Genomic DNA, 27809 nt, shown 5'->3' on the forward strand with positions numbered 1-27809 from the left:
ACCAGCCTCCCACTGGTGCTGTATGTGTGGTCCTCAGAGCCAACCTTCCTTTTCCACCCCTTGGACTTCAGCTCCAAGGGCAGCCAGCTGCCAGCAGGATAACTTTCCCAATGTTTCAGTGACTCTAAAGGAAGCGAGGTGAAAACTCTGCCAGCGTTCCTGTAAAACTGACCCCAGCGTGCCTCAGTTTAGGGGACTCACACAAGCTGGGGAAACCTGCAGACAATGCACGCTTTGTCTACCTCTGTTCTCCTTGGGTGCCGTGAGATGCTGAGTCTGAACATTTAACCACAAAATGCATTAATTACTGTCCAGCTCCCTGGGGTAAGGACCATATGCCAGTAACCAGAAAAAAAGAATGCTATTGCATGGAAAGTACATCGATTGTTAAATGTCTCTAAGCTGCAATTACTTCCACTAAAAGTTCCCGATTAACACTTCCTAGAGGCATTTATCCTTCAGTGTTCGTGCTTGGAGCAGTGTTAACTCAGACTGTGCAAAAGAGGAGTGACCCAGAAATTGTGGGATGAAGTCAGCTCCCCACATAATGATATGGGACACGTCCCTCTGCAGTTCTGCCTGCCTCTGGTGCCAGCCCACAGCAGTGAGCTCTCTTCCACTACGTTCTTCACCAGTGCCGGACGCTGACTCTGGGCACAGTGCTGCATGTCCTCAGCTGCTCGCTTCAGAGCCTTGTGGGATCAGCTCTGTGAGCGTGCAGTTAATGCTAAAATTTGGCATTCGCCCCGGATGAGAATGAGCTATCTAGGGACAGCTGGTTGTGAGCTACAGCAAACTACAAACAGTCTGACACAAACAGAAGCTCGATCTCCCCCGCAATCCCTGTAAGTCTGGCGGGCTAACACCCTCCAATGAGCTCTATAAACAAACACTGCTCAACACAGGGGTAATAAAATAAAAATGAGCAATATCAGCAAGAAAAAACAGTCCATCCTAGACAGCAGGTGATGGACAGAGCCAAAAATCCCACTTTGTGCTTGGACAGGAGGCAGAAGGTGACTGGAGCTTACAGGGTTACTCTGCGAAGGGGCACCACCGCAGCACAGCCTCTGGGACGTGCAATCCCTGGGCCCGTGCTTCTGCTCTTCCGCGTTGTCAAGTCTCTGGGGAAGGGCTTTGCAGCATCCCAGCCTGCAGACAGGCCCAAATTAGCACTGGAATGAGAATACTGGTATTTTTAAACCAGGCGGAGTCATTTCTGCTTTTCTTTTAATAGGTGTCTGTGGGCAGGTTCTTCTCACAGTTTCATCCACCATGGCTTTATATTGATACAACAAATCCTTCAGTCTGGCTGGGCTCTTGTTTTCAGCTGCAGCCAACACTGGATGGTCCAGCACAGGGCTATGCGGCATTTTTGTCTTCCAACCTTTCCTCAGCACCCTTTCTTCCCTAAGCAGATTCATTGTGTTTAAAAAACAGGATGAAGACTTGGCATGTGGTCCTGCTGAGTTGCAACACGATCTGCATGCTGAGTGCCTCCAGTGCCTGAAAAATCCCACTCAGGGATAAAGAGCCACTTTTGAACCCCGGGGTCAATGCGGCAGCAAATGCCCCTGACTGAGTTTGTGCAGCGAGGGCTGGGGCAGGAGAGCGCTTGCTTTGATATGTTTAACATCTGATGCCTCCAGTTCCAAAAGCACTTGGAAAGTTTGAGATGGAAAATTGCTGCATAAAGGCCAAAGTGCTAGAGAAATGAAACAATAATACACTGTACTGCTGCTCTCACAAATGGAAATAAGCCTTCTCAATACAGCATAAAATAATATAGAGGGAGTGACCTGCTGCTCTGAGCATAGGTGGGAGGCCTGAACTGCTTTGTTCTGACTCCCTGACTTGGTGCAAATTTAGCTTTGAATAAGTCACTTTTCTGACTCACGTCTCCTAGCTGTAAAAGGTGGGTAATACTCACTTCTCTATGAATCGTTAAGAGGATTGGTTATTTATTTTGTAAAGCTTGGGCAAATTAATTCTAAGTATTACTGCAAAAACCTGCCAGAATAACATAACCAGCAATTACAGAACTAAGAAACAACCGAGAGCTTTCAGCATTCAAAACTGTTCTGAACATTGTTAAAGAAAGAGGTTTCGATTGAATGGGAAGGACGAGGGCTTTGGTATGAGGCAGCTGGAAACCAGGAAAATGTCATCTAAAAGTAAAATAACTGAAAAGATGTTAAGCAGCTGACAAGGCTGGTGCAGCTGGATATAAATGAAATAAGCTATTAGCTGCTCGGCAAGATAACACCACGCGAACTCTTTTGTTAAAGAAGAAATTCAGTGGTAGTGAGGAAAAATGGCCCTGGCAACTGATTTGTCCTGCTGGTAAAATAAAAATAAAACAAAACACAACACAGAGTGCCTTACAGACCTCTGCACCTATTTGTGGTGGCTCTGTGGTGGAGCTGGTTCTTTGTACTCTACTCCTTACCTTCTCAAAAGTAGCGGGGTCTTTGCTGTAGAGAGGGGAGGCACAAAATACTTCAGCTTTTGCAAAACCCTCCGAGTTTGAAGCTTTGGGCTCTAAAGGCAGGTGAGGCGCAGGGTGGTGGCGGCCCCGTGCTGCCCGGTCACGGCTCAGCTCCCGGCCTGTCGCAGCAGGCAGCGGACGAGCAGCAGAGGGTAACGGCCTTACCTGGCAGCGAGCTGCTGTGTCCTTGCAATTAAAGCCCCCTGTCAGCAGTTCCTGAATCCACCGGGGACACGGGCCTCAACTGGGGCAAATTTCTTCTGTCATGCACAAAAAGCGACCCTGAAGGCCCCAAAGGGCCGCTCGCGGAGCTCCGTGACCACCCCGCTCAGGGGAAGTGTTCTTCCCTGCCCCCCCTGCCCCCCCTGCCCCTCTCCCCCAGCCCCGTTCCAACAGAGCTACCCTTGTAGCACGGTCTAAGTCATTTAGGGTGGGTTATTCGCTGAGGTTCCTGGCCGGGGCTGGGACGCGTGGTCCTGCTCCCAGCGGGGTTGGTGGCGGTGACACACCGACTGCCCGCTCGGCCGGTCCCACCCTGTGAATCAGCGCGGCTCCCGGGCTCCGCACCACAAACAGAGGCCAGCGGGGAGGGATCTCCCGGGGGAGGCGGCTGCCAAGCGCCGTGAGGAGGCCGCGGGAGCCACGAGGGCTTTGCGGTGCCGGCTGCCCGGCCCTAGCGGCGCGGCGAGAGCCCGGCAGCCGCTTCCCTGCTGTGGATGGGGACTCGCGGGGAGCGGGAATCGGCTGAGGGACGTGCGGCTCCGAGGGGCTGAGGGCAGCGGGGCCCCCGCGGCGGGACGGGGCTGGGCGCCGCGTGCCACCGTGTCCCGGCCGCAGGGTCCTCAGCTGCCTTGGGTGCAGCTCCCGGGGAGTCGCGGGCGGCCCCGGGCAGCTTCGGTGAAACGACCGGGAACGGGCACCGCCGCCCCGGGCCCGGCAGCGCCCGCGGGGCCTCCGCCAGGGACCCTCCCGCGCCGCCCAGTGCCGACCCCCGAGGCCCGCGCAGGGAACCGTTGGCCCCCTCGGCCCCGCCCCCTCGCCTTGGCCCCGCCCCCCGCATTGGCCCCGCCCCCGGGGCGCCGGCCGCGGCGGGTCCCCGTGCCGCCGGGGCGGGGCCGCAGTCGCGCGCAGGGCGGGCGAGGCGAGCGGCGGAGCGGGCGGCGGCCGTCCCGGGGGGGCAGCTGCGGGCGAGGGGCGAAGCATGGCGCTGTCCGTGCCGGTCAACGGGCTCAAGGAGGGCGACAAGGAGCCCGTCATCGAGCTCTTCGTCAAGGTACGGGGCCCGGCGCCGCTCCCCTCGTGCCGCCGGGCGCCCCCCCCCCCCCCCCCCTCCCCTTTCCGTCTCCCCCCGCCGCGGGCTCCGCGTCCCCCGCAGCAGCGGGCGCGGGGCCCCCGGGCCGCACGCGGGGTCCCGGGGCCGAGGCGCGGGGCGCTCCCCTCGGGCCGGGCGGGGCGGGGCGGGGCGGCCGCGCACAAAAGGGGCCGGGGCTGGGGGGGGGGGGGCGCGGGGCTGGGGCTGGGGCTGGGGCCGGGGCCGGGGCGGAAAACGCCCGCCCGGGGCCCGCGGGGGGCGGTGGCGGCGGCTCGGGGCAGCCCCAGCGTGGCCGAGCCCCGCGTGGCCGCGCGCTGGGCGTCGCCGTGTCGCCCCTGTCGCCGCCTGTCGCGGGGCTGCGCGCCCCCGGGCCGCTTATCGGGGCGGCGCGGGGGGGGCGGCTCGGTTTCCCCGTTTAAACGCGGCTCGGGAACAGCCGAGGGGCCCCGGGACGCGGCTCCCGGGTGGGGGGGGGGCGGTGGGAGGCCAGCCCCGGGCCCTGGGGGCTGCCGGGCGCGGGGGGCGGCGGGGGGCGTCTCCTGCACAGCACGGGGGCTTTGCCAAGAAGCCGTTCCTACGCCGCTAGTTTATGAAGTGGTGCTCCAAAAAAGTTGCCTTTCGCTCTTTTCTGACTCGTTAGCAGTGTGGAGGTGCGGGGGGGGGGTCCAGGCCTGGTCCTGGGCCGAGCACGGAGGCTCCCGCAGCTCGGTTCGAGCTCACCGGGACAGCAGTTGTGTTCCAGGCTGCTCTGAATTATTTATAGCAGTACTTCTTCGGTGTAACGTGCCCGCTTACCTTCATCCAACCTAAAGCTCATTCGCCAGTTTTTGTCTTTATTTTTAAACAAATTAGAGCAGTTACTGATGGCAGAAGGGTTTGGGGGCAGGGTGAATCCTTGTGGATCTCTTCAAGGAGGCTGTGTCGTGCTTGAGGAGCAGCAGGAAAGAAAGAGTAAAATTACTTGTCAGAAAAAAAATGATTCTGATTAGTATTGGACTGGCAATGACATCAATGAATATGAAAGGGAAAAAGCAGGGGACTTTTCTGTCACCCTCGGTTAAAATTTCTTTATTGGGATGGATTTAGGACAGCTGTGCTCGGGATTATCAGTGAGTACTATCTCCCTCAAGGAAGCCTTTTCCCAGTGTTATGAATGACTGCTACAAGCTCTATACTGGCAGCCTTTGCAGTAGAGTTCAGGACAAAAAGGGATTTATTTTTGTCTGTCTTCATGATCTTTACGTAAAGGTTATTTTCCTGGAAAGTCCTGCAGAGGAGGAACACCCTCTACCCCCCTGAACACTGGAAATAGTTGTTTCATCTGGTGTTGCTACCTGCCCCATACTGGGCTGAAGCTGTTAAGTGTTACTGGAATAGTGATCCCTGTAAAGCTAACAGAAGTCTTGTTTGCTGTCTGACTGCCCAGAGCATCGCTTCATGTGAATGAGAGGAAGATATTTATATTTTTTCAACAGAACTAACAGCATCTTTTTAGCACAGCACCCGAATTTGATTTAGTCTTTTTCTTTTATAAATGCAAAGCACAGTGTCTGGTTTTGTCTGTTCTGCGCAGTTCTCACCTGGCTGTGGGTGCAGACCAGAAAAAGTCTGACGCTGCTGAGTCTGAGAACAGGACTTCACACTGTGGTAACGTTCTGAGCAGCGCGTGGGGGCTCGGGTCTAACAGTGCACTGCCAGTCTGCGAAGTGCTTCAGACAGAGGCGGTGGCAGGACTTCCTGACGAAAAAAGAAATGTGTGCCAAATGCCTGCGGCTGAAGGGCGGCAACTGTATGACCTGCGTGCAAAGGATTGTAGCAGCCAGACTAAGATGAAACAGAAGTATGGGTTAAAGCTTGAGAAACAAACCTGTGAAGCAGGGGAAACTGCTTGGTTTCATGCCCAAAATGTTGTGTTTGAATCCTTTTTAACTGTGATCAGTAACTGGATAGGGTGGGCACAGCAAGGAGTGTGCAGATACAAATAGCTGCGTAGGGCTGTCAGACACACGCTGATTGCTTCGGCTTATTCAAGAAGACAGTGTAGTGTATCAGTCTGTTATAACCTGTATTTTCATCGGCTGTGATAAAGGTTGTGCAGAATTAGAATATTCAGGTAAGAAAATGTTTATATTGTGGTGCTGGAACTGACATGAATAATGTCTTTCTTGGTCTTATAACAAGCAACTTCAGGAGCTTTTTTGTTACAGCTCTGGTGGGCTGCCTGCAGGCTCTTTTAAACTAAGTGAAAATATTTCTCAAGTCTTCTGAGAGCTGGTTAGGAGAAACGAGTGATGTATCTGATTTCATTCAGTTCCTCGTATGTTCATGTGTATTATTAATAAGGGAGGCCCACTTCCATTGTCTAATGAATATTTTTATATACCCTGGTGGCATTTCAGAAAAGTGAAGACTACACTGTGATGAACGTGCACACAGAAACTCAAGCATTGGGATCTGAATACAGCTCATATCGGCCCTTTAATAACTGCAATTTAGTTGGTCGTGTGTGGATTTTTACTGTAAATAAAAAGTATGTCTGACTGCTTTGGTCAAACAGAGCCACTCTCCTGCAGAAACCGCAGGACAGAGCCTGTGCAGAGTAAGATGTGTACAAAGGAGGTGGGGATGGAAGTTGCCTATAGCTCAGCCTTTGGTGTTCCAGAGGGCAGCCAGCAATCACATTCTTCTTGCAATAGCAAGGTGAAGACATGGACGATCAGTGAGTTCAGCGTTAAGGAAAAAAAACAAACTCAACAAACAAGAAATTCCTAGTCGTATATCTGTTGGCAGGAGACATTGGTTTATAGTAGATATAGGTAATCATTAAGGAATATATGGTCGTATTCAGCTGTGTGACGTGTGTATACATGTAAATTAATTAGGCTGTGGATATCCAGCAGCTTTCAGATAAGATGTCTTTGTGAAACTGGGCACTTGTTTTGAAAATCAGATGTGAGTTGTGCTGTCTGTAGAGAAAAAGCTGTGAATTCATATTTGATAAATATCCTCCTCTAAAACTCCCAGTGATTGCGTCAGAAGTTTATCTACATTTCTCTATGGCTGAATTAAAGAGAAATTTGGCAGGTGAACTTTGTCTTCTGGGACCTAGATGCAGTTTGTTCAGTTAGATGTGGAAGCTTCTGAGAGGGAAGGGATGTGTGCCCGCATCACTAGCAGCGGACTCGATGCTAGCTCCGTGCTGGGTGAAGGAGCGCGATCTGTCTGTCCTGCTGGCTTGTGGGTCTGCCTTTGTTCTACGGCTGCTCTTTGCCTGAGTGTCTTTATGTAAGGTCTGATCTGTCATGCTGCTGTATGTTGGTTTATAACACATCGTTCCATAAACTTGCTCATTGTCATTTTTTTGTCAACTGCAATACAGCTGTAAAACTAAAAAAAAAAAAAAAAGGGGGGGGGGGAGGGGAAGAAATAACAAAACTAGAGACACATAACATTGCTTCTCAGAGATGGTGTTGTCAGGGGCAGGCTTGTCACTTGGTAATCTTATTGGATAAATCTCTTCCTTATGTACAAGATCATCCTTTGGAGGTTTTAGTGTAATAACCTCAGCACCTGAGAACTTTCTCAGTATGCATTTGGTATGGATAGCAGCATTTCATGTGTGGCTTATTTATTGTGAAGGATCCCGTCGTACACTGAAGCATAACCATCGTGGTATACCTGTGCTTAATTGTGGCGAATCAGGCCTTTTTCTTTGGCCAACAAACTACATTGTTTGAATTTCTTCTTGGGAGACTTCTTATATCCAGAAACCTCTTTGTCTTTTTTGATCTGGTTGCTGATGCAGGAACCAGTGCACTTTGCAACATATTCTTCACAGATAGAGAGAGGGCCCCAAGTCTAGACATAATTTTTTTCCAAAACATTGGAAAATAAGCTTAAAAACTTCTAGCAATAATTTCCAAAGGGGTTACGGAGAGGAATTACTTTATCTTAATTGTGAAATTGCTTCTGAATGTCTTTCCACAGCAATAAGGGTTTTCACTGGCATCTGCCCTCCCCTCGCCAGCGATTAGCACCTAGGCAGCTCAGGTGGTCAGGAGAACTTGAGGCTTGCTTCGCAGTAGCAGGATGCTTGTTGCTCGCCTGCTTTTCCTCTGCCCGCAGCGAGCGGCTTGGTGGAGTCCCTGAGCCTCAGCTCGCCGTCTGTGCAGCCTGCTCCTCTGCCCGCCGTCTGCAGCGGGGCTTCTGAGTCACCGGCTCCGTGGTGTTCGCAGGGGCTGTGTGCCACAAAGGCGTTCTTTGAGCATAAATCCGAAGGGAAGTGTCTCGGGCTGCGCAGTGGAGGCTCAAAAGAAAAGAGGCGCCTGTGGGTTAGGCCAGGTATTGCTGGAGAAGCTTTGGGACCTGGGTCCTATTGAAAGTTGGGGGCAATGCACGCCCAGGGCTGAGCAGTGCGAGCCTTGTGCTTCTGTGTTTCGGTCCAGCCATCTACGTGTGTAGTAAGGAATGCACAGAAGCAGGGAAGAGTACACTTGCCACTAGAGATGATACAAAAATATTTGAGGAGAATGAGAATCCTCTGGAGGGAGTTGCCTCGATGGCTGAGAAGTAGCGGGTGGGTGTGAGGGCTGGTTGTGAGCTTGGTTCCACCGCTGGGGGGGCCAACGGGACTCTGGGCCCCAGCGTGGCGAGCGGCCGGTTGTGGTTCCTCGCGGCGTCCCTGCCTGGCCCCGTGCAGGCTGTCCTGGCCGAAGCTCATGGAAAGAACCAGGGAGGGAAGAAAGAGCTCTTTGAGAAGTAATCCTGCCCGTCTTCTAAGGGGAAGAGGGTGGGCAGAGAAGCAGCTGGCTCTGCGGCCATCTTTTGTCACTGAACTTGTGGATTTTGAGGGCTGTGTTATCCCGTGAAAGTCTGGTATTAGGCGCCTAGCCAGGGAATCTGTTGGACTTTTGGCTAAACAGTAATCTGTCTGCTGTGGAAAGTGACTTTTGTACGCTGAGGTTGCAAAGTGTGCATTTAAGTGTACCTTAGTTAGAAGGGACCAGAAGAGCCGTGCACTCTTATTTCCTCACTGCTGCGAGTGCGTTCAGGTTGGCTGTGGAGGGGGCATTCGCTGTGAGGCGACTAACGCAAGGCACTGCGCCTGCAGCAGCTCCAGGGCCTGCTGGGCTATGCAGAATTCCCCAGAAGCTACATTTAAGGCTGAATAAATGTACTTGTCGGTATTTTATTTTTCTTTTGAAGATGTCCTCTGCTGATTAGGCCTCGCAACTGATAACCAGCTGAGCAGGGCGATTCCGTAAAGCCTTAACTGGACTGTGGGAGAAGGTGAGGTGGCTTCTCCTTTAGGATAGAGGCACTTGGGACTGCAAGAACTTCTAGAAGTGAGGCCCTGAAGTTTGTCTAAAATAACAAACTTCAATGAAGCCGGTGGTTGGTTGCAAGTTGACCGTCTATGGAAAAATAGTTTACATCTGAACTTGTTAATCCATGTAATCAATTTTTATATTCAAAGTTCTTCTGTAAATGACCCTTAAGAAACAACTGCTTTTTGTCCTAATCGACTTTTTATTTCTTGCATTTTCTTGAATATTCTTCGATTCAGTATACTCCTAAAATAGGTGTCAGGTACTCATTCTGCTCTTCCTTTGTATTAAGAGTTTCTGAACATTTTAACAGTTAAGACATCCCAAAACAATTATTTTGCCTTGATATGAGTTTAAATAGAGCTTTGACATCAGGGGCTTTATGTTCTTTGCTTGAAATATTTTTTTCTTTAAAAGAGAACAGTGTCTTTTCTTAAACTTTTTTTTGATTTTTTTTTTCTCAATTCAGGTCAAACATGCATTTGTGGCATAATCTGATTTTCAGGGCTCTGAATGCTGTTTGTTTATGCTGAAGTTAAAAGTATAAGGTAAACTGCTATTAATTACAGATGTCTTTGTGTGCGAGTTCTCTAGGAGTTCAAACTTATTCCTTGTATTGTTGGCTAGACAAAGGACAAAGAACTTTGCACGAGGAAAGGAAATGACTGAGTTCTGCAATGAATATCCATATTAGGTATAAACTAAATATAGGAGCGTAATCCAGGAGTGAAGTCACATCTGTATATTTTCATGAGAAGAGCCGATGAGATCAGTCAGTGCTACTGGATCAGCTTCAGAGTGTTTTGGCTCTGTTAAAGAATTACTCTTTTGGCGAGACTTTGGTCTGTACTTTGGAGAGCTGCTATTTTTAAATAAAGGAAATAGTTTTTTACGTGGTTTTGTCTAAAAATAAAATGAAAGAAAGCATAAGTACATTTCTGTACTCTTTTAAAGTGATGTTTTAGCTGCCCTCATGAGACATGCTGTACTGGATCTTAATGAGATAAGGCAACATGTCCTGAAGGAGGAAGTTCTGCTCTGCGAATGAAGACCTTGGATACCGCTTCCCGAGGGGTGTGGAATACGTTCACAGAGGTGCCTCTTAGTAAGTGAATTGCTCAGCACTTGCACTGGAACAAGAAGCAGCAGAGGGCAAGCCTCCCGCGGAACCTTCGTGTGCTAGTAGCTACAGAATAAAAATTCCAGCGCCGATTTTGGTCTAAGTGAATGGTTTTCCTTGCTAGAGCATTGAATGTGCTGTTAGCGGGGGATGCAGGTTCAAAATGGCAGCTCTTCTTCAGCAAATTTTGAGAATTCAAGCAATTTTTTCCATTTACAGGCAATTCTTCCATGGACACTGCTGTTGATTTCATATTTGGAGGCAGTTGTGCTTAGCTGTGTTATTTTTTTTCCAGAATTTTGAAACTCCTGGGTGAGCGCTTGTGTATCGATGTGGGACTCCTTTGGGCATCCAGCACTGGCTCTGCTGGGGGCATCCTGCCCAGCTGGCAGCACCTCCTCGCTCTGAGAACCCGGCTGTACACTACCATAAACGGGGCACTTTGTTTTGCCCCATGGAAGTGATGTGTGTTCGAAGGGTTATTTGAAGAATTCTTAAAATTTAAGATTGTGCTCAGTCTTCTGAACCCCAGTGATGCAGGTTTGCTGTTCCTTCCTCTGATTTCTATAGATGCTTCGGTGTTTGGTGGGAGATCTTGGAAATGGGCCTCTTGGGGTGTAGCCGAAGCACACACTTCATTAACAAATTAATAAGCTGAGAGAGGAAAGAAACGTTGTGCTGAATGGTTAACAGCATACTTGCCTTTCCTACTGTGGAATTGCAAGAATGTGTCAAGCTGTCACTTAGCAGATTTCAGTGTGTTTGGCATTATTTATTTTATTTAGGTCTGTTACAGCTGAATCACTTTGTTAAAGGTATTGTCATTGGAATAAAAAGGGTAGAAGAGATGAGCTGTGAGGCTTCTGCTATTAATAACATCAATTTTCCTTACATCAGGCTAGGAGAAAGCTGTGCGTCTGGCTATCCACAGTAATACCAAGTTCGTACCATTATATTTGTAACATTAAGCCAATTGCTCCACTGAAGAAAATGGTGGTTAGTATTTAATGCAGGTTTTGATCTGACTCTCCATCCAATTCTCCCAAAGGATGAATGTGGGATAATGTCTTTTCTCCAAAGAACTAGAAGAGCTTAATTAATTTCTACTGAATTATGAAGTTATTTTAATACATCATGAAAATCCCATAGCTTTTCCCAAAAGTTTTATGCTGAAAATAAGCAAGAGCTGCATGAAACTGTACAAGACAAATCTCCTAAGTATTTTGATAGGAACAGCATCACAAGGTTAAATACAGCATCATCCTAAAATGGTCAGTTGCTGCTACAGCCAAATGTCTGACACAGCAGCAGCTAATGGGAAAGGTGATGACTTAAGAGGCTGCTTGAATGGGCTGATAAACATTCCTTTCTCTGGTTTAATAGATCTCAAGTACTTACTGGGAGTCCAATTCATTCATTTATTTTTTTTAAAAGCTTTCTTAGTTTCCAGGAATATCAGCTGAAGTGGAAGTTGGATCAATTACAAATGAGGTGAAGATGCGGCTTGTCCAGAGGCAGCAGTAGCTAAGGTTGCTTTTTCCCCAGGTTGGGGTAGGTGTCAATCACCACACAGAAAATACAGGTTAATCATCTTAGGCTTCTTGTATTTACAGCTAATTCCAGGTATGGGCACTGGACTTGTTTTTTTTTTTTTTTTTCCCCCTATGCTTTTCTTAGTACTCCAGCTATTTAAGGTAGCAATGATTATCTAAATTGTTCTTTAGCACTAAATAATTACTTTTCTGATGATCTAAGAGTTTAAACCTAAGTTGATGTAGTACTACCAAGCTCTAAGTTTCCTTCTAAAGGTCAAACAAGGGCTTGCACAAATCAATATAGTTCATGTAGGGATAAGGCTGTGATATAGGCACTGGAAGCTTAATTTGATGCTTTCTGAGATCATCTGGCCTGTTTGTAAATGGATGTACATTCTTTTCCTAGCAGATACTTTCCTATTTGTAGGTGTTGAAGGCAGAGGCAAGTTAAGCACACACCTCTTTATAAAAATAGTTACCTTCTGAGTTCAAAAGCAGTTGACATAGGATGAAGGTTAGTTAATGATGGATTTGGAGAACAAGATTATGTAGAAAAAGGCATGCTGTAGTGCCTGTTAATGCAGTAGGCTCATGATGAACAGAGGTGAATTTGAACTAATGGCCATATAACTTGTCAAACTGCTGACCTTTGAGGTAATGAGAATGATGCTGGATGTTTTATTTAGAATGTTCTGAGCATCATAAAAGAATTGTAGGAGTCAGCGTGCTTGTCAGAGACATTCAATCATATAAATAAATAAACAACAATTACAATTTTTTTTTGTAAAAAAAGGCAAGAGGATATTCTTGCAATGTTTGTGAAGTGTTTGTTGCTTGAGCACTCTTTGATATGTCTGGTGTGAGAAGGGACCATGCTGCAAGGACTTGTCCAAGGCTGCCCCTTGGTTTGTGCTGCCGTAGCAGGTGCTGGTTGGTTGGTTGAATAATAGACCCTGAGATTTTGTTTTCATCTGCTAGTATGTCTATCCTTATAGTACTGTTCTTCAACTTTTCCATGTTAAGGTCTTTTTTCAGCACTCTGTTTTATGCTTCCCAGGACAGCTGCATTTGAAAGAAAGGACTCCTATAGCGGCAGGCTGTGTACCTAGAAACAATCTTTCAGTGCTGAAGTTAGAGTAAGGTTTAGTTGATCACTTCCAGTGCTGCTAAGAAGATGAAAATGAGTGTTTGGATTTGTTGTGCATCACAAGCAATGACCCGCTGCTGCCACTAGTTATATATTTCCAGCAGCTGCAATCCAACACTGGATCTATATTGCAACATGACAAGAAAGTCCTTCTAGTATTCTGAATCCTTTGCAGGTTGCAGTTGGTTTTACAGCTGTGTGTTTTTTTTTCCTAGATCTGACCTTCAGTCTGACTTGCTCATTGTGGCAGGGAGCTCCTTTGGGCTGTCAGACATCTGGGCCTCCTCTATCACAGTGTGCCAGTCCAGCAGGGCAGCGTCCCAGTACGTCCCAGCCTGACCCACTGCCACCAGGAGCTGGACTGGATGCGAGCTATCTGCTAGCCCGGGGGCAAGGCGAAGGGGGAGCTGGGGACAGAGGTGTCCCTTTGTCTTGTCATACCTCGGATTAAATGTGGCAGAACCAGATTTAGTTAGCAGCAGAGTTTGGGGCTGGATTCTAACTTGCTGCCTGACCTGTTCTTCCCATGAAAACAACTGCCCCCACAAGCTAATAAGTCTGGAAGCTCGAGAATCCATCTAACATCACATGTTACAGATAGTGCATCATTTTCTCTGTCCCGTGCATCCTACCACCTCATCACCTATATTCTCCTCATAATGGTGCCTCATTAATATTTCAGGCGTTGTGATCCTTTAAGGTGTGTTTTGGCAGGCGAAACCAGCACGTACCTGCGACACCCTCAAGCCTGTCCGACTGCTGAGGGTGTTGCGGCAGAGCCTCGCGGTCCTCGCGCAGACCCGGTTCCTTACGTCTTATCTGAGAGCCCTACCCAGTCAACAGCATGGAATTCTGTTTATCCAGCTCGGCAAGATAAAGGCGCAAGCTGCAAGGGTTTAGACTGATACTGCCAGACTTTTCCGTATTCCTGTGTGGAACATTAAACCACTCCTGTCTATATTCTTTCATCTCCGGGGTTTTGAACTGCTGCTTGTTTTTCACTTGAATCACTTTGTTGGTTTACTTTAAACTGTTTCCTCTCAAAACACTAATCCATGTAGGATTATTAATTTGCTCATTTTCTGAATGAGCTTACTGTGCGAGAGTGATTTTTATCTGCTGTTTTGAGGTAATGGGTATATATCATGCTGTTTTCTCTTGTAGATTTCCCAGCAGATTTTTTTATTAGTTAGAACTGAAATAGAGATTGTTTTTCATTTTACTTTTTTTTCTAGTCTGTTTACTTGAATTTGAACTTTAATCCTCTGGGCTGAAGTTCAATTTTCTTGTTCAGATCAGTGGAGACTTTATTGGGGGTGTAACTAGCTTTGACACCTGTGTTTTTTGCTTTTCTTTTCCCCTCAGGAAGTATTCTGTGATGTGTTTCTTAATTGGATTTTTCCTTCTTCAACAAAACTTTTTTCCCTCCTCTTCCTGGTATATCAAATCTGGGAAAGATTGCTTTGATGGTTCTTCATTCCTGAGGGGGGGTGGTCTACTGCCCTGCCCTTTCTTGCCTTTATTTCTATAGGCAGAGCCTGAGCTGTACTGCGTTTCCCATCACTTTGACTTTACTTATTTCTGCAGTCATTTGATGCAGTTTGGGAAAATCATAATATGCTCCTTTGAACTGATTGCTGTTGGAAACGATTTTGCAAGCCTTCAGGACCAAAGATTTCTAGAATTCTGTTTTACTCTCAAGTCTTTTAGCTGTATACTATATAATGAGGGCTATGGGTCTTTTTGAGTGTTTAATTTCTTGTCAATTTCTGTTAGTCTGCAGTAAGCCTCAGTGCTACCTCGGTAAAGTAAATGCATGCAGGTCATTGTGGTGGGAGTCAAGTTAATTTTTATGCTCTTGTAAACACAAATATTTCACAATTTTAATTGATTTTTTTTTTTCTGTTAGCTTATTTAGCTGTTAGAAAAATGTATGATTACTTAGACTCTCAATTTTTTCGGAAAAGACGATCTAATTTGAATGAAATCACTGCTTTGGGGAAAGAGAAAGGCGGTGGCTTCTGCACCACCTGGATCAGCTGAGCCGAGCCTCCTGGGCAGAGGGATAAGCAGATCATTTTCTTCAGGTAGCTGGCATGATCTGAGGTACTTGCCATTAGAAGTTGCTAGTCGTTTTAAGTTTGTGGGCTATGATAAATCAGATTGTCTTCTCAGGGAGCACACTGGTTTGTTTTACTGCCTTGTGACTCTTCTGTTCTTAAAAGCAGCCCGGTTTGTCATGCAGTCCTGCCCGCTGTGTGCTGCAGGGGCTGCCCAGCCCTTTCTCTGCCCAGCACCTGACAAGTAACGTGAGGTCCATTTTGTCATCTTCTCAGGTATTTCTTAGTTGAGGTCAGTTTGGAGGGTAACACAACTTCATTCAAGTCAACTGGATGTCCTTAGCTTTTCTGTATAGAATGAGTATAATCTTGTTGAAGTAACAAATAATCTAGACTGATGTTCATATAGAGAAGTCAACGTTTAATATTCAGTCTGATGGTGCTGAGGATTAGAGGCTGAGCACTAGAGACTGAAGATACCTTGGTATGTTGTGGCCTGAATTAAAAGACCAGGTACTGCCAAATTTCTAGCTTCTAGCAGTGAGCTTGAGAAATGACTGTTATATGATAATCCCCTGCAGGACTAGTCATGTGGAACATCAGAATATTCTTGCAATATTTAAAGGTACTTTACTGCCGACACAGATACATATTCCAGGGGGAAGATCAGCCTGCACCGACTCTGACAGAGACTCAGCAGCTACCAAACTCATCTCCCTCCAGGGAAGTTCCATGTGCAGGAGAACCGTGTGCTGCCCTGCCAGCGCTGTGCTGCTCGTGGTGGCGGTTGTAACAGATCTGGGCTGCAGCTCTCAGTGCATCACATACAGGAAGATAAAAAACGGGCCTCTCGGGCAAACAGTTACATAGCAGAATTCCTTGGCGCAAGAGCATCGAAGCCAGAAGTTTCTTGGCGTTCTGACCGCATTCCTTTTCCAGTATGTGCTCAGAATAACTCGGGACTTTTTGGAGCAGAAGTGGGACAAACTTTTGAATGTAGATATAAAAGTCTGTGCTCAGTTCAGCTGTTTGGTTGCAGCTTTGAAAATGCATTAGGTTTTGATAAAATTACTATTTGGTAGGGGGCTGTAATCCTTTTTCTCTGATTTAAAGTAATTAAAAATTCTGTAATGCTTAAACAAAAGTAGGTGATATTGATCATGTTGTTTGTTCATTTTGAATGTTATGCTTATATTGAGAGAGAGGAAAAGTTTCTGTACAAGTTGGTGGGACAGCATAAATGCATTTCACCTTTTTTGGTCCTCATTAAGAATTGCTTTGGGTTTGTTACTGGGCTTCAATGAAGGCCACAGTTCTGTGCTATGCCTTAAAATTTGATTTATTTTTGTTCAGTTCTGTGACTTCAAAGCAGTTTTGTTTTGGGTTTCAGATGGACTAAGATTGCATTGGTAGTACAAGCAAAAATGCTTCCTGAATTTGAGATTGGTTTATTCCAGTCACAATTCTTTAATCTTCCACTGGAAATGATAAAACTCGGTGGTGGAATTGTATTACATGAAAGAAGACATGGGATGTATAAGACAAGACCTCTGGCCATGTGGTATTGCACCAGCTCTGGTCTCGAGGTCAGAAGTGCTGAAGGAAAGGAGAGCGAGGGGAGCTGCTGCGGGTGGCCCCACGGAGCCCCTTGAGGACGGCGGCATGAGCAGCTGCTGCAAGGCGCTGAGGGGACGGCCGCACGGTCTTGGTGCTGCACCCCGGTAGATGCCCATGTTCTCTTCTACGATAAACGTGTGGTGGCTTTATGGTAAACGTGTGGTGGCTTTTCCGCCTGAGGGAGTGGGGGACAGCGTAACAGAATGGGACGTGCCCGCCTGTGCTGTTCCTGCCTGTGCCTTGTGTTACGTAGTGTTGGTGAAGTTGGTGTAAAACTTGAAGATGGGGCTCGATTCTGAATCAAAGAATCGTTTCTGCTTGAAACGATTAGACTGGGCAGGAAAATATACATGTATGTACTTACTCAGATGGGATGAGGTGGTGTCTTTTTCAATGTTTTTCAAAAGAGGTGATTTTACATGCGTTGAAGGTGTTTTTTGGGGGGAGTAAACAAGTGCAAATCTACGTTGGCATAATTCAACTGCAGAAAGTGTCTGTTCCAGTGTAAACACAGTAACCACTTCAGTGGAAAATTCTGAAATATACACTGTGATCTGGAGGGATGGGCATTGTGGTTAAATATTAACACCCGTAAAAACATACATCTGTTGGAAATACACCGCAGAGAGAGCTCTTCCTTCACATTAGCAGGTTGTGAGGTAGGAACACGCTCATCCACAATGCTACAATCCTTTCCATGGTTATGTGCTCAATAGAAAATTGTGTGTTGAGCAGTATAAAGCAAAACGGCCTGAGTAACCAGACTGCCTTTTTTCGCATTTCAGTCGGTGCTTTTAGAATTTAGGCTCCCAGACACTGAGAAGTCATGTGCCAGCTTTGAAGGCAATCTAATACTGCTAATTAGCTACCAGTTTTATTTCCTTTCCCAAGAAAATGGAGGCAATTTGTAACTTAGGCAAAAACCAAACAAACAAAAACAACCCACCAACTTTTCTTCTTTCTAACCTTCATTAGTGGAACTAGTAAATGTTTGAAAAAAAATGGCTCTATATAATGTCCACAACTAAGCATAAACTTGAGGTATTGTAAGCCATGAATCCCCATGTCCTGATATGCCTAGATGGCTTATCTGTGGAAAGGCAGTTGATTTTTTTTATAAAATAGCTTTTTGAATTTAAGACACTTTCTCTGAAAAGCTTTTACCCAATCTTTGAAAATCCTGCTGTTAGTCTTTTTAACTTGCTCAGTCTTTCTTCCTTCTCCCCGCTGGGGCCCCTGCTCAGTGCATGGCTGGGAACTGGCAGAGAATTGAAGAAAAAGCAATTCCTTTGCATGAGTGCCTAAACTATTTTTTTTCTTTTTTTTTTAAGATGGATCTCTACCAGTCAATGCCCAGGCCTCGTATTTAGCCCTTCCAATTGTGACTATGCGGTGTTTAGTAAACATAATTGTCCTGGGTACTTTCTCAGAGGAGTACAGCCAGCATATTTTACAACGTGTTTTAAAGCTGTCTAGGGAACAGGTAATAGTAACAATGAAAGGATTAGCTAGGTCTTGAGAATTTCATTGATGAAAATTATTCTTGGAAATATTCTAATAATAATAAGCAAGATTCTATAATTTTTTGACATAAAGTACATGTCAAGATAATCTGACATACTCAGTCTTAAGAACTGAATCGATTTTTCTATTCAAAAGCTCATTTTTTTAACAGGATTTGAGGATTCCAATGTCTAATTCTAGCCTACTTTAATACTAAAATCTTCCAACTCAGCAGTACGTACTTCATTGTCAGAGCAATCATGAGATGCATGCCATCGCTGGGTGCCCTGGAGTGGCCTACTGTTATTATGCAATAGAACTTTGTTGTGGAAGGACAAAGGCTTGTTGATAAATTGCCTATAAAAACTGTCTTTGGAATATTACTGTTTTGGCAGCTCAGTCCCTATGTACTTAGTTACGTCCGTCCTTACAGCACCTGCAGCACAATGAAGTTCTGTAGCTCCTGGTTGCAGTTGTCTCAGCAGGACTACACAGTGTGATGAGCAGTAAATTGGAAGATGACTGTAGTTAATTATCTGTGCCTTGTAGAAGAAGGTATAAAGAATAAATCCAAAGAACAATGTTGACTTTAGAAAACTGATGTCAAAAGCGTGGCTTTTGTAAATTTGACTGTAATGAAATCCTAGTTATGTCTGCTACAAAAAAAAAAGAAATCACTGGAAGGTCCAGGTATAAAAAAACACGGAAACAAAATGACGTGGAAGTCCAGGCATACCTTCCTGGTATAGGAAATGAGTTGATATGTTCTGAGGTTGCTTATCTTTATGCATTATATGGAGGTGCCATCAAGATATCTGTTCCAGGTACATTGGCTGGACTTTGAGAAGAAAGGAGTGTTCCTGCAAGATGACCCTAGGTTTGACTGTAAGCTTGTTGGGTCTTTAGAAGAGCTAGTGATGTGAAGACAGCACGGGCAATAGAGTTTGTTTTGTTACTGTCTCTAAAGATCTTTTAGTAGTTGTGAGCACCTGTAGATGGCACAGTTCTGTCTTCTAATAGTCGTGCTCTGTTCTCTTCTGCAGGCTGGCAGCGATGGTGAAAGCATAGGAAACTGTCCTTTTTCTCAGAGGCTGTTCATGATACTTTGGCTGAAGGGAGTGGTGTTTAGTGTCACAACAGTTGACCTGAAGAGGTAAGAAATATTTGGTTTATCTGAAAAGCAACAGTACAGCTGGTAGAACAAATATTTGTCAGCAACTTCTAAATCTCACGTCTTATTTTCCAAAACTTAAAAAAGTCCTCAGATACTAAGCAACAGCCTTAATTTAAATGTTACAAGCAGTTATAATCAAAAAGAATTGGTCCAATAAATTCTGTTGAATTTGATAAACGATGCTCTTCTGTAAAACTAAAAGCTGACATGAAGATTCTTATAACTGAATACTGAATCTTACTAACTTCACATTGAGACCCCACAAGTAGAAACTGCCAGGTGAGTATTTTGGATCAACAAATCTTAGATCAAATCTGCAACGAATATTGGATAACTGTCACAAATAAGGTGCAGCCTATTCCTCTCTTTAAAGATTTTAAGGTAGTATTGCTTCTTATGCATAAGAATAAACGTCACAATGCTGCATGTCACCTAAACTATAACTTTGCTATCTTTGAAGTAGTGGATGAGAAGGATGAGATATGAATCCAGGAATCTTGATTTCCTAAGGTTTTAGAAGCGGTATGGCTATATTCAGCAGAGGCCTTGTATTTGTTTTTGATGTGAAGTAATGCTTTCAGAGCACTAACGTGATGTTAGTGACTGAACTCTCTGGAGAGGAGAGGCTGCTAGTGCTTGCAAATCTTATTTTCAGAAATAAAGCCAATAGCAATACACAGCATTCTCCAACAAATCAAGTGTAAAATCTGTAAACTTTCCTAGGATTAACCTCTCCAGTTCTAACTTTTTTTTTCAAGGAGGTGACTTGTTTTGCTTTTTCTTCAAGAAATAACACATCCTCTGGTGGCCCCCTCCATTTTGATTGACAATACTGCTTTTTAGTATACCAGTGTTACCTAAGTCTCAGTTGCCAGCATTGAAGTGGCAGCGAGTGTTAAATATTTCTATGTGCAGTAAGAGTGAGGCAGACCCCTCAAACAGGGGTAAAAAGCAGCTTTTGTCAATTGTTTGCATTTGTAGCAGCTTTAAGATTTTCTCTGTCTGATGTGGGGTATTACTGCAAACACTGTTGCCAGCACACACAAACCAAATATATCATACCTTCCATGTAGCACTGCATGTGGTTTGTGGAAACCTCAGGAGCAGAGCTTGTGCTTGTGTGTTGTTTATAGGTTTTGGACCTGCTTTACTTTTAATGATGGCATTACTTAACCTTTTGCAGTCATCTGGGGAAAAATTAGAAAAAGGTTAAAAGAACCGTTTTGTACTTTGAAGCATTAGTACTGCTGAACTAGTCTGAGAAATATCATTAAAATGCCAAAGATCCCTATTGAATTGGCTTTATTTGGGTTTGTTTGGCATCTTTGAGTTGATTGGATGGGGGCATGATGGGATGTAAAACTAATGTTTAGAATTAAAATTGCTTGCAGATGTTTAAAATTGTCCTTTACAATTCTCTCTTACACAAGAGAACTTTCTTTCAGGTTTTCTTTTTTATGTTGGGAAGGGGAAAACACAAAATGAGTCCAAAATTCAAAAAAAAAGAATGCACAAGAATAGGTCAAATTAACTCTATTTTTCCTTGCATACTGGTAAAGGAAAATAAGGACCGTTGAAGCTAATTCAGATTTGAATAGATGATGATGCAAACTTGATTCCTTGTAGGCTTTGAATAAAGCTTCAGGAGAAAAACAAACAAAACAATGTTCTGAATTGTCTAATATCTTGTTGTAGTCTAGTGTAGGTTGCAGAACATGAAGTTCAGCAAACTGCTCAAGTGGAAATGTTTTATGATGGTATTTTTACCCCGTTAGCATTACCAGAACGACTATAGGTGCTAGTTTTTGCCCTTGTACTTCTAATATTTCACAGGAAACTGATTTAACAACTTCATTGTTCGAGCCAATTATTCTCTTCTTTTTCCCCCTCCCTCCTGTTATAGGAAACACATAAACTTTTTCAAGATCCTGGGTAGTAATGGTTTATCATTTGCATTTATTTTACTTGGTTAGACAGGTTTACTTGAAAAGCATGTTTCAGGCTCAGTGTAATTTCTGTTCAGTAGTTAGACAAGCTCTGTTTGCGAGGCTTAAAAGGTCAGGATTGGATACAAAAGTTCACAAGTTAATACTTTGGGACACAGGAAAAAATGAGTCTGTTCTGATTGACTTTATAGCATGTATTTTTCCCTTCTGTGCTTGCATTGAACATCGTACTGTGCTAACAAGAGTTTTGCAGTCCTCGGCTCTACTATTAGGACAAAACATGCACATAGGCAAATGAAGAGGGAAGCACAGCTCTTTCAAAGAAATAATGCGTTTCTTGCTTCTGTTCAGCCAGACAGAGACTTCATTCTTCCCCTTTGCAGAAGCAGCATTTCAGAGCTCAGAGATCTGACTTGTTCTGGTGACTAGAGCAGTTACAGTACGTAAACCAGTCACAGGACATTGTTGGGCTTGTCACAACACTCAGGGCCAGGTTGCATTCAGTTAAGTTTTGAAATCCTATTTTAAACATCTTGATTGTGTAGTTTTACAATTATGTTGACAGACAACAATTAAATAAAGAGTTTAGTAAATACTAAAGACTGCTCAGAGGTGAATGCAACTTCAGCAACTTAGGAACTGGAGATGTGTTTCCTGTGTTGTTTTTTCTTCCTTGCTTTTTTTTTTTTTTTTTTAAGTTAACTCTTCAGACACTTGTTTGAATACTTGTCTAAATTACACATCACAGTAGAGCATATTAAATTTGGGGGATGGCTTTTGTCTGATCTTCAAGAAATTACTGAAACACTGATTGTTATTCTGGCTTGTGGCAAAGCCACAAGATGTTTGTAGCTATTCTGTAGCTGAGCTCTGATGTTAAAGAGTTTGCCCATTTAATTAGCTAGTGATAGGCAGATACTTAAGTATGTGGTCCTACCTCCAAATACCTCAGCATGCTTTGGGGCAGGTACTAACTATCCTGGAATTGCTTTAAACTGCCCAATTTCATATCTGAAATAACCTTCACTATATATCTTAATGGTGTTCTTTAAGGGAAGTTGTGCTCACAGCCTTTTAAGGATATTCCCGTGTACTTACGGTGCTCGAGAAGCTGTGGCTTGTATGTGGTTAGCCAGGGTTTGTTTAATGTCTACTGCCAAGAGCAGCAAACTGGAAGTCGAAGCCAGTATTAATGTCTAGGCTTTGGCTGCGGTATGTTAATCTCTGCTGTCTTTGAAAGATGCAGATGGTGCGACTGGAGTGGCAGGAGGGGTCAATGAGATGTTCTGGTATCCTTGAGATGCACTCTGATTCTCTGGAAAACTTCTTTGTTTAGTTCATTAGACTAGTTTGCTTCTGAAATTCAGTCTTTCCTTTGATAGCATTAGTACAAATCTGGAGGTCTTGCCTGTGTCAGTTTTTAAAGTTATATTCCTTTTGAGGAATGTTATCTAGGCAAGATGCAAAATTGGAAGTGAGCCACAATGACTTCCTGTAATTGTTGTGGGTTACAAAGCTGTATTTAAATGAAGTGTTAAGCTAAGGTTGGAGCATTAGCCTATGACAGACTTTAAGCCCTAACAGTGAGAGGGCAATGACAACTCATAGTGAGAAGGAACTTCTTGGAAGCTTAACAATTGATTGAAAATGGTTAAATTCTTGTATTAACATCTGACTTTTGTCACCTGGCTAAAAGCAGGGAAGTTAATTTTCTTAAGTATGAAAATCCATTGTCTCATGCAGGTTTTACATGTTCAGCCAAGTGCTGATAGCCGTCCCAAGTGCCGTTTGGTTCGGTAGTGGGCAGGACACGAAGTCCTGGCAGGGAATCCAAATCTTGTAAGAACGTGGAAGGTAGGTTTCCACAGAACAGGCTCGTACCTGTGTGTGCGGACAGTTTGAGTGCTGTCCCTGGAAGCTTTCCCATGCCGACCAGGCTGGCCGTGGCTGTGGTGGGCTGGTTTCCCTGCCCTGTGTGGTCTGGAGGCTTTCCAGTACACAGCAGGTCCGGCTCCAGAGTCACGGCCGCGCTGTGCGAAGTACAGACCAGGTCAAGGGTGATGCTCCAGCTTGGATTTGTTCAAACAGTAACGAAGGGGTAACTTTTTCTTAGCAAACTTTCTGCTCGATTTGGGTATCGTTTGTTGTTCCTTGTCCAGCGCATTAGCAAGAGGTGGTAGTCGTCATCTAGTGGGTGCTCTGGTTAACTTGCCAGAAATGTAGGTGCACCCTTGTGCCTCCACTGTCAGATATTAGTACACAGGGGTGGTCTGAGGAGCTAGGAATTGCATGCTGCCCTTTACAATGTGAAAAGGTTCTTCGAGCATTCAGTATTTGTTCTTCTGATAGTCTTCTGGGCTGCAGTCAGTAGCTTCATCAGAAGGAGGTGCTGCCGCTGTCGTGCCCAGCGGTACTGTAACTGTATTTCTGCCTATACTGAGATTGCTGCAGTTATCATGGGACTAACCAACAATATAATGGTTTACTGGGAGAAAAAGTGCAGCTTTTTAGTCTGTTTTGGATTCTACAGCTTCTAATGAATCCACATCACGTTGCTGAATTGACTCCAGCTTTGCATGTAGACCTGCTGCTAAGGCCTATGTGAGAGCTTTACATTACAGAGTGAGTTAGGCATTTAGGGGTGAACGAGTAGTTAGGTGTGTATGTGCAGCTGCCATCCAGACCCCTGAAGTAATGCCTGTCACTCATCACTACAACATCAAGGCCCATTAGAGGAGAGAAGAGCAAATTGCATTTGACTGGCTTAGCTTGGTAAGAATTGGTATAAAAGGAGCTGGAGTCAGTCTTCCAATAGCAAGAGGTATCACCAAAACTGACTTGCATGGAAATGTCTTAAGTATTTTAAGCGTGATTCTGCTTTTCTCTTGGGTTTTGTTATGGTAACGTCATGGATTCTCCTCCCCTTGTCTAAGTGTGCTGATATTATTTGTATTTTTTTTTCCACTGGAGGAAGCTGCAGGTGTCATTTTTAAACATGGTTCTTAAGCACCTCACCTTGTCTAGAGTTGGAGAGTGGGTGCAAGTAGATGGCTTATATGTAGTGCTCTTCCTGCATTGCTTATTTCCAGAGAAGCCACGTGTAATGAGGGAGGATTATCACTGATAGCAGATTACACTCTGTATAAACTCTGTACTGCATACGCTGGGAAGGAGCGTGTAAGTATTGGGGGGTGGTAATAGCACATAAGACCTAATCCCAGCCACACTATTCAACATTATACAATTGACTTGAGGAAAAGTAGGTAACCAGAAGGTAGGAGAAAGCAGTAGTTTTTAAGCACTTTAAATTAATTGTTAAAGAAAATATTAACTAAGTTTTAAACTTTTTTTTTGTTTTTTTTTTTTAAGAAAACTGGTGATATATTTTCTGAAATGCCAAGGACTGGAAAACCTCACACACTGCTTTTGAGACCCTATCATTGAAAGATAGGGTAATGTGTGTCCCAAGCTTACCTTTGTATTTGTTTGTATTTCACCCTAGAAAACCAGCAGACCTTCAAAATTTGGCTCCAGGCACTCATCCACCCTTCATAACTTATAATGGTGAGGTGAAAACAGATGTGAATAAGATTGAAGAGTTCCTGGAAGACGTTTTGGCTCCACCAAAGTAAGTTTTAAAATGATTTCTCACTTTAGATTAGATGGAGTGTTCTCAGGGGTTTTCTGCACTGAAACAATAAGTTCTTCAGCATCAGTAAACTGCAGCTTAGATTTCAATAATAGCTTGGAGCTCTTGTTTGTCATACCTTTTGTCCCTCCAGCTCTTCCATCTTTTATATTGAAAGACATTTACTTATTTTAAAATTGTCCTTTCTTAGTCCTGTCACCCTTCCTGTCACCTGCAGTTTTTCAGACTAAATGACTTTTCCTTTTGATGACTATGGCAGGCCATTCTGATGGTGTGTCCAAATAATGTAAATTAAGATGAGCCTGTTACACAAAACGTAGCCCTGACTCAGTAATGAACCATGGTAGAAATTGATTTTTAAGATGTCACCTCCTTTTGGAGGCTTGTAAGGGCAGTCGTTCTTCTAGAAGTAAGGTGTTACGTAAGCTTCTAAAAACTTGTAATTTTCTTGTTCTCACCAGGAGTATCAGTGAACTTTGTATTTAATACTATTTTTTTCATTATTCTTTCCAGCTTTTTATAAGCAGATTGACAGTTGGTAATTGTACAGAAATGATTGCTAAAAGCAAATTGGAAATATTTTTGTAAAAATTCCTTCATATGGGGCATGATGATGAAACCTGGAGATAGAGTATTTACTATTTGGGAAGTGTAGTTGAAAATACTGAACGCTTCTTGAGATAATTAAATAAAACAGCACAAACATGGGAAATGTGTTTGAGGTTTCTCTTAACTGTTTGCTTTCTTCTACCTCAACTGGGAGACAGTGGCAAAATGCAGACACCGTCTTTAGCAGAATGAACTGTTCTGTCTTTAAAGCTTGGCAAGACTTTACTTTTTTGTTGAAAGGTTTGGGGTCCATGATTTTCTGGGACAACTGATCATAACTTGGAAAAAAAAAATCTCCTGCAAACAGAAAATGGGCAAGAGTATATTTCATTTTCTACCTGTTTGATCTGTCCTGTTGGCAACACAGCTATGCTAGAATAAAGGAGCTTGTTCTTGTTGCTATTGTCTGTTTCAAACACTGCTTAAAGCAAATGTTTAAATCAGAAGGCAGAAATGTGCTTTGTTTTTCCTCTGGTAAGTTGGAGTTAAAAATCTTGAACTTAAATAGAAGTGTGTGATAATGCACATAAGAAGCAAGTTCTCCACATAAATCTGAAAATGGATAAATTGGTAAATGTATGTGATATAGAATATTTAAAAAAAAAAAAAGTCATTTTGTACTAGTTAATGTATGATGATCGTCATTCTGCTGAATGTGCTGTAGATCTACTTATTTTTACTTCTTAGGTACCTAAAACTTTCTCCAAAGCACCCAGAATCAAACACTGCTGGAATGGATATATTTGCCAAATTTTCTGCATTTATAAAAAACTCTAGACCAGAGGCTAACGAAGGTATGTCACTGGAGGGCTGATAGCCGTACTTGCATTATTATATTCTTGTGTTGTTCAGAGCTATGTGAAAGGTCTCACTCTTCAAGATAAAATGGTTTATTTCCCAGTAAGACTGGGAAAGGATGGAAACATGAAGAACTTTAAAGCTCATTACATGCTTCTGTGTCTCCTCTTAGACCCTTATACTAAGCATGTCCTTCTGTGTATGGCAGAGGAGAATGGGTGGGAGAAGGACTTCACTCCATTCTTGCACCCCTTCAAGTCTCTTAAAGCTTGTTTTAAAAAGAACCGTTCCGTCCACTTTTCTTACAAGCAGGGTATTTTAGTAGGGTGTGCATGTGTTGTACAAGTCCCTAACACTGAAATTTCTCTCTGCAACAGCCATTCAAAAGTCTTGAACTAAGTAGTAATGATTTTAACATCCAGAACCAAATTCCATGCAGTGACCGAGTTCCAGTCCAGTTGATGAGGCCTTACTGCACGCTTGATATTTGACCTTTCTGTGACTGAGTGCTCCTATTCACGCTGATGAATTGAGCTTAGTTTATGTCAGTTTATGTGAAGAATTAAGACACTTCAATGTGGAGAGAACATAGGAGATGGAAGGTGCGAGGTTAATAAGAGTTAAAGAATGTGCAATTAGGACTTAAAGTCATTCAGTACAAATCTTTTATGGTCAATGTAGTTTGAGGGGAAAACTTCATTCAGGGAATCAGAATGCCTTTCTGCTCTATTTCAGTCAGAGAGCTCCAAAATATTTGCAAATATTCTTAATGAGAAATATTTTTTGTTTTTATGGGTTATGCTGCCCTCTGCTGCTGTGTTTCAAAAACCTGGGTAGTCTGCATGCTTAGTTGTGCCTCTTAGCTGAGCATGTGACATTAAACAGATTATGTAGCTTAACTTAATTCTAACTACAATTTAAGCCAGTTAGGAAGAGTCTTAAGAAACTGACATAAGCCACTTTTTAATCCAAAAATAAACATTTGTGAATAGTCTTACAGTGCTACAAATTAGTGCAAGCTCGTATATAAACTAACTTTGAGATAACCTGTATCAGTGTGATATTTAAGAGACTCTAGTTCTGTTTCATTGTTACTAGTGTTTCAAGTGACTGCAATTGCAGTTCCAGCAGAGGTGTTGTCACCAAAATTGTGCAAGGATTAGAAATCCTTCATTGTATAATCTCTTCTGGGTACCACAGTGATGTGGATTTTGTATTTCAGGTCTGGTACCAGTATCAGTATCCCAAATGTTAATTTGCTTTGAAATTTGCTTGCTGTAGTTTGGCTTTCTTTTTGTTCTTAAAGCTATTCCTTCTTCAATAGCCTTAGAACGTGGCCTCTTGAAAACCCTCCAGAAACTGGATGAGTATCTGAACTCTCCTCTTCCTGATGAAATAGATGAGAATAGCATGGAAGATATTACAATTTCTACTCGCAAGTTTTTGGATGGCAATGAGATGACACTAGCAGACTGCAACCTGCTACCCAAACTACACATTGTCAAGGTAAATGACTTGTATGTA

At 44.0% G+C, this 27809-nt stretch overlaps 1 protein-coding gene across 1 annotated transcript in view; it reads left to right on the top strand.

Moving 5' to 3' along the window:
• The first annotated feature begins 3638 nt into the window (after positions 1-3638).
• The window catches only part of CLIC4 (chloride intracellular channel 4), a 29214-nt gene continuing 5043 nt past the window's right edge, over positions 3639-27809 (top strand). The window contains exons 1-5 of the mRNA XM_032202095.1: positions 3639-3761; positions 19153-19262; positions 24732-24857; positions 26175-26281; positions 27610-27791. Coding sequence (XP_032057986.1) covers positions 3690-3761; positions 19153-19262; positions 24732-24857; positions 26175-26281; positions 27610-27791 — 597 coding nt within the window. The 5' untranslated portion in view covers positions 3639-3689. The remainder of the gene's footprint in view (positions 3762-19152; positions 19263-24731; positions 24858-26174; positions 26282-27609; positions 27792-27809) is intronic.

The sequence above is a fragment of the Aythya fuligula genome, chromosome 23 (genome assembly GCF_009819795.1).
Source record: "Aythya fuligula isolate bAytFul2 chromosome 23, bAytFul2.pri, whole genome shotgun sequence".
Taxonomy (NCBI): Eukaryota; Metazoa; Chordata; class Aves; order Anseriformes; family Anatidae; genus Aythya; species Aythya fuligula.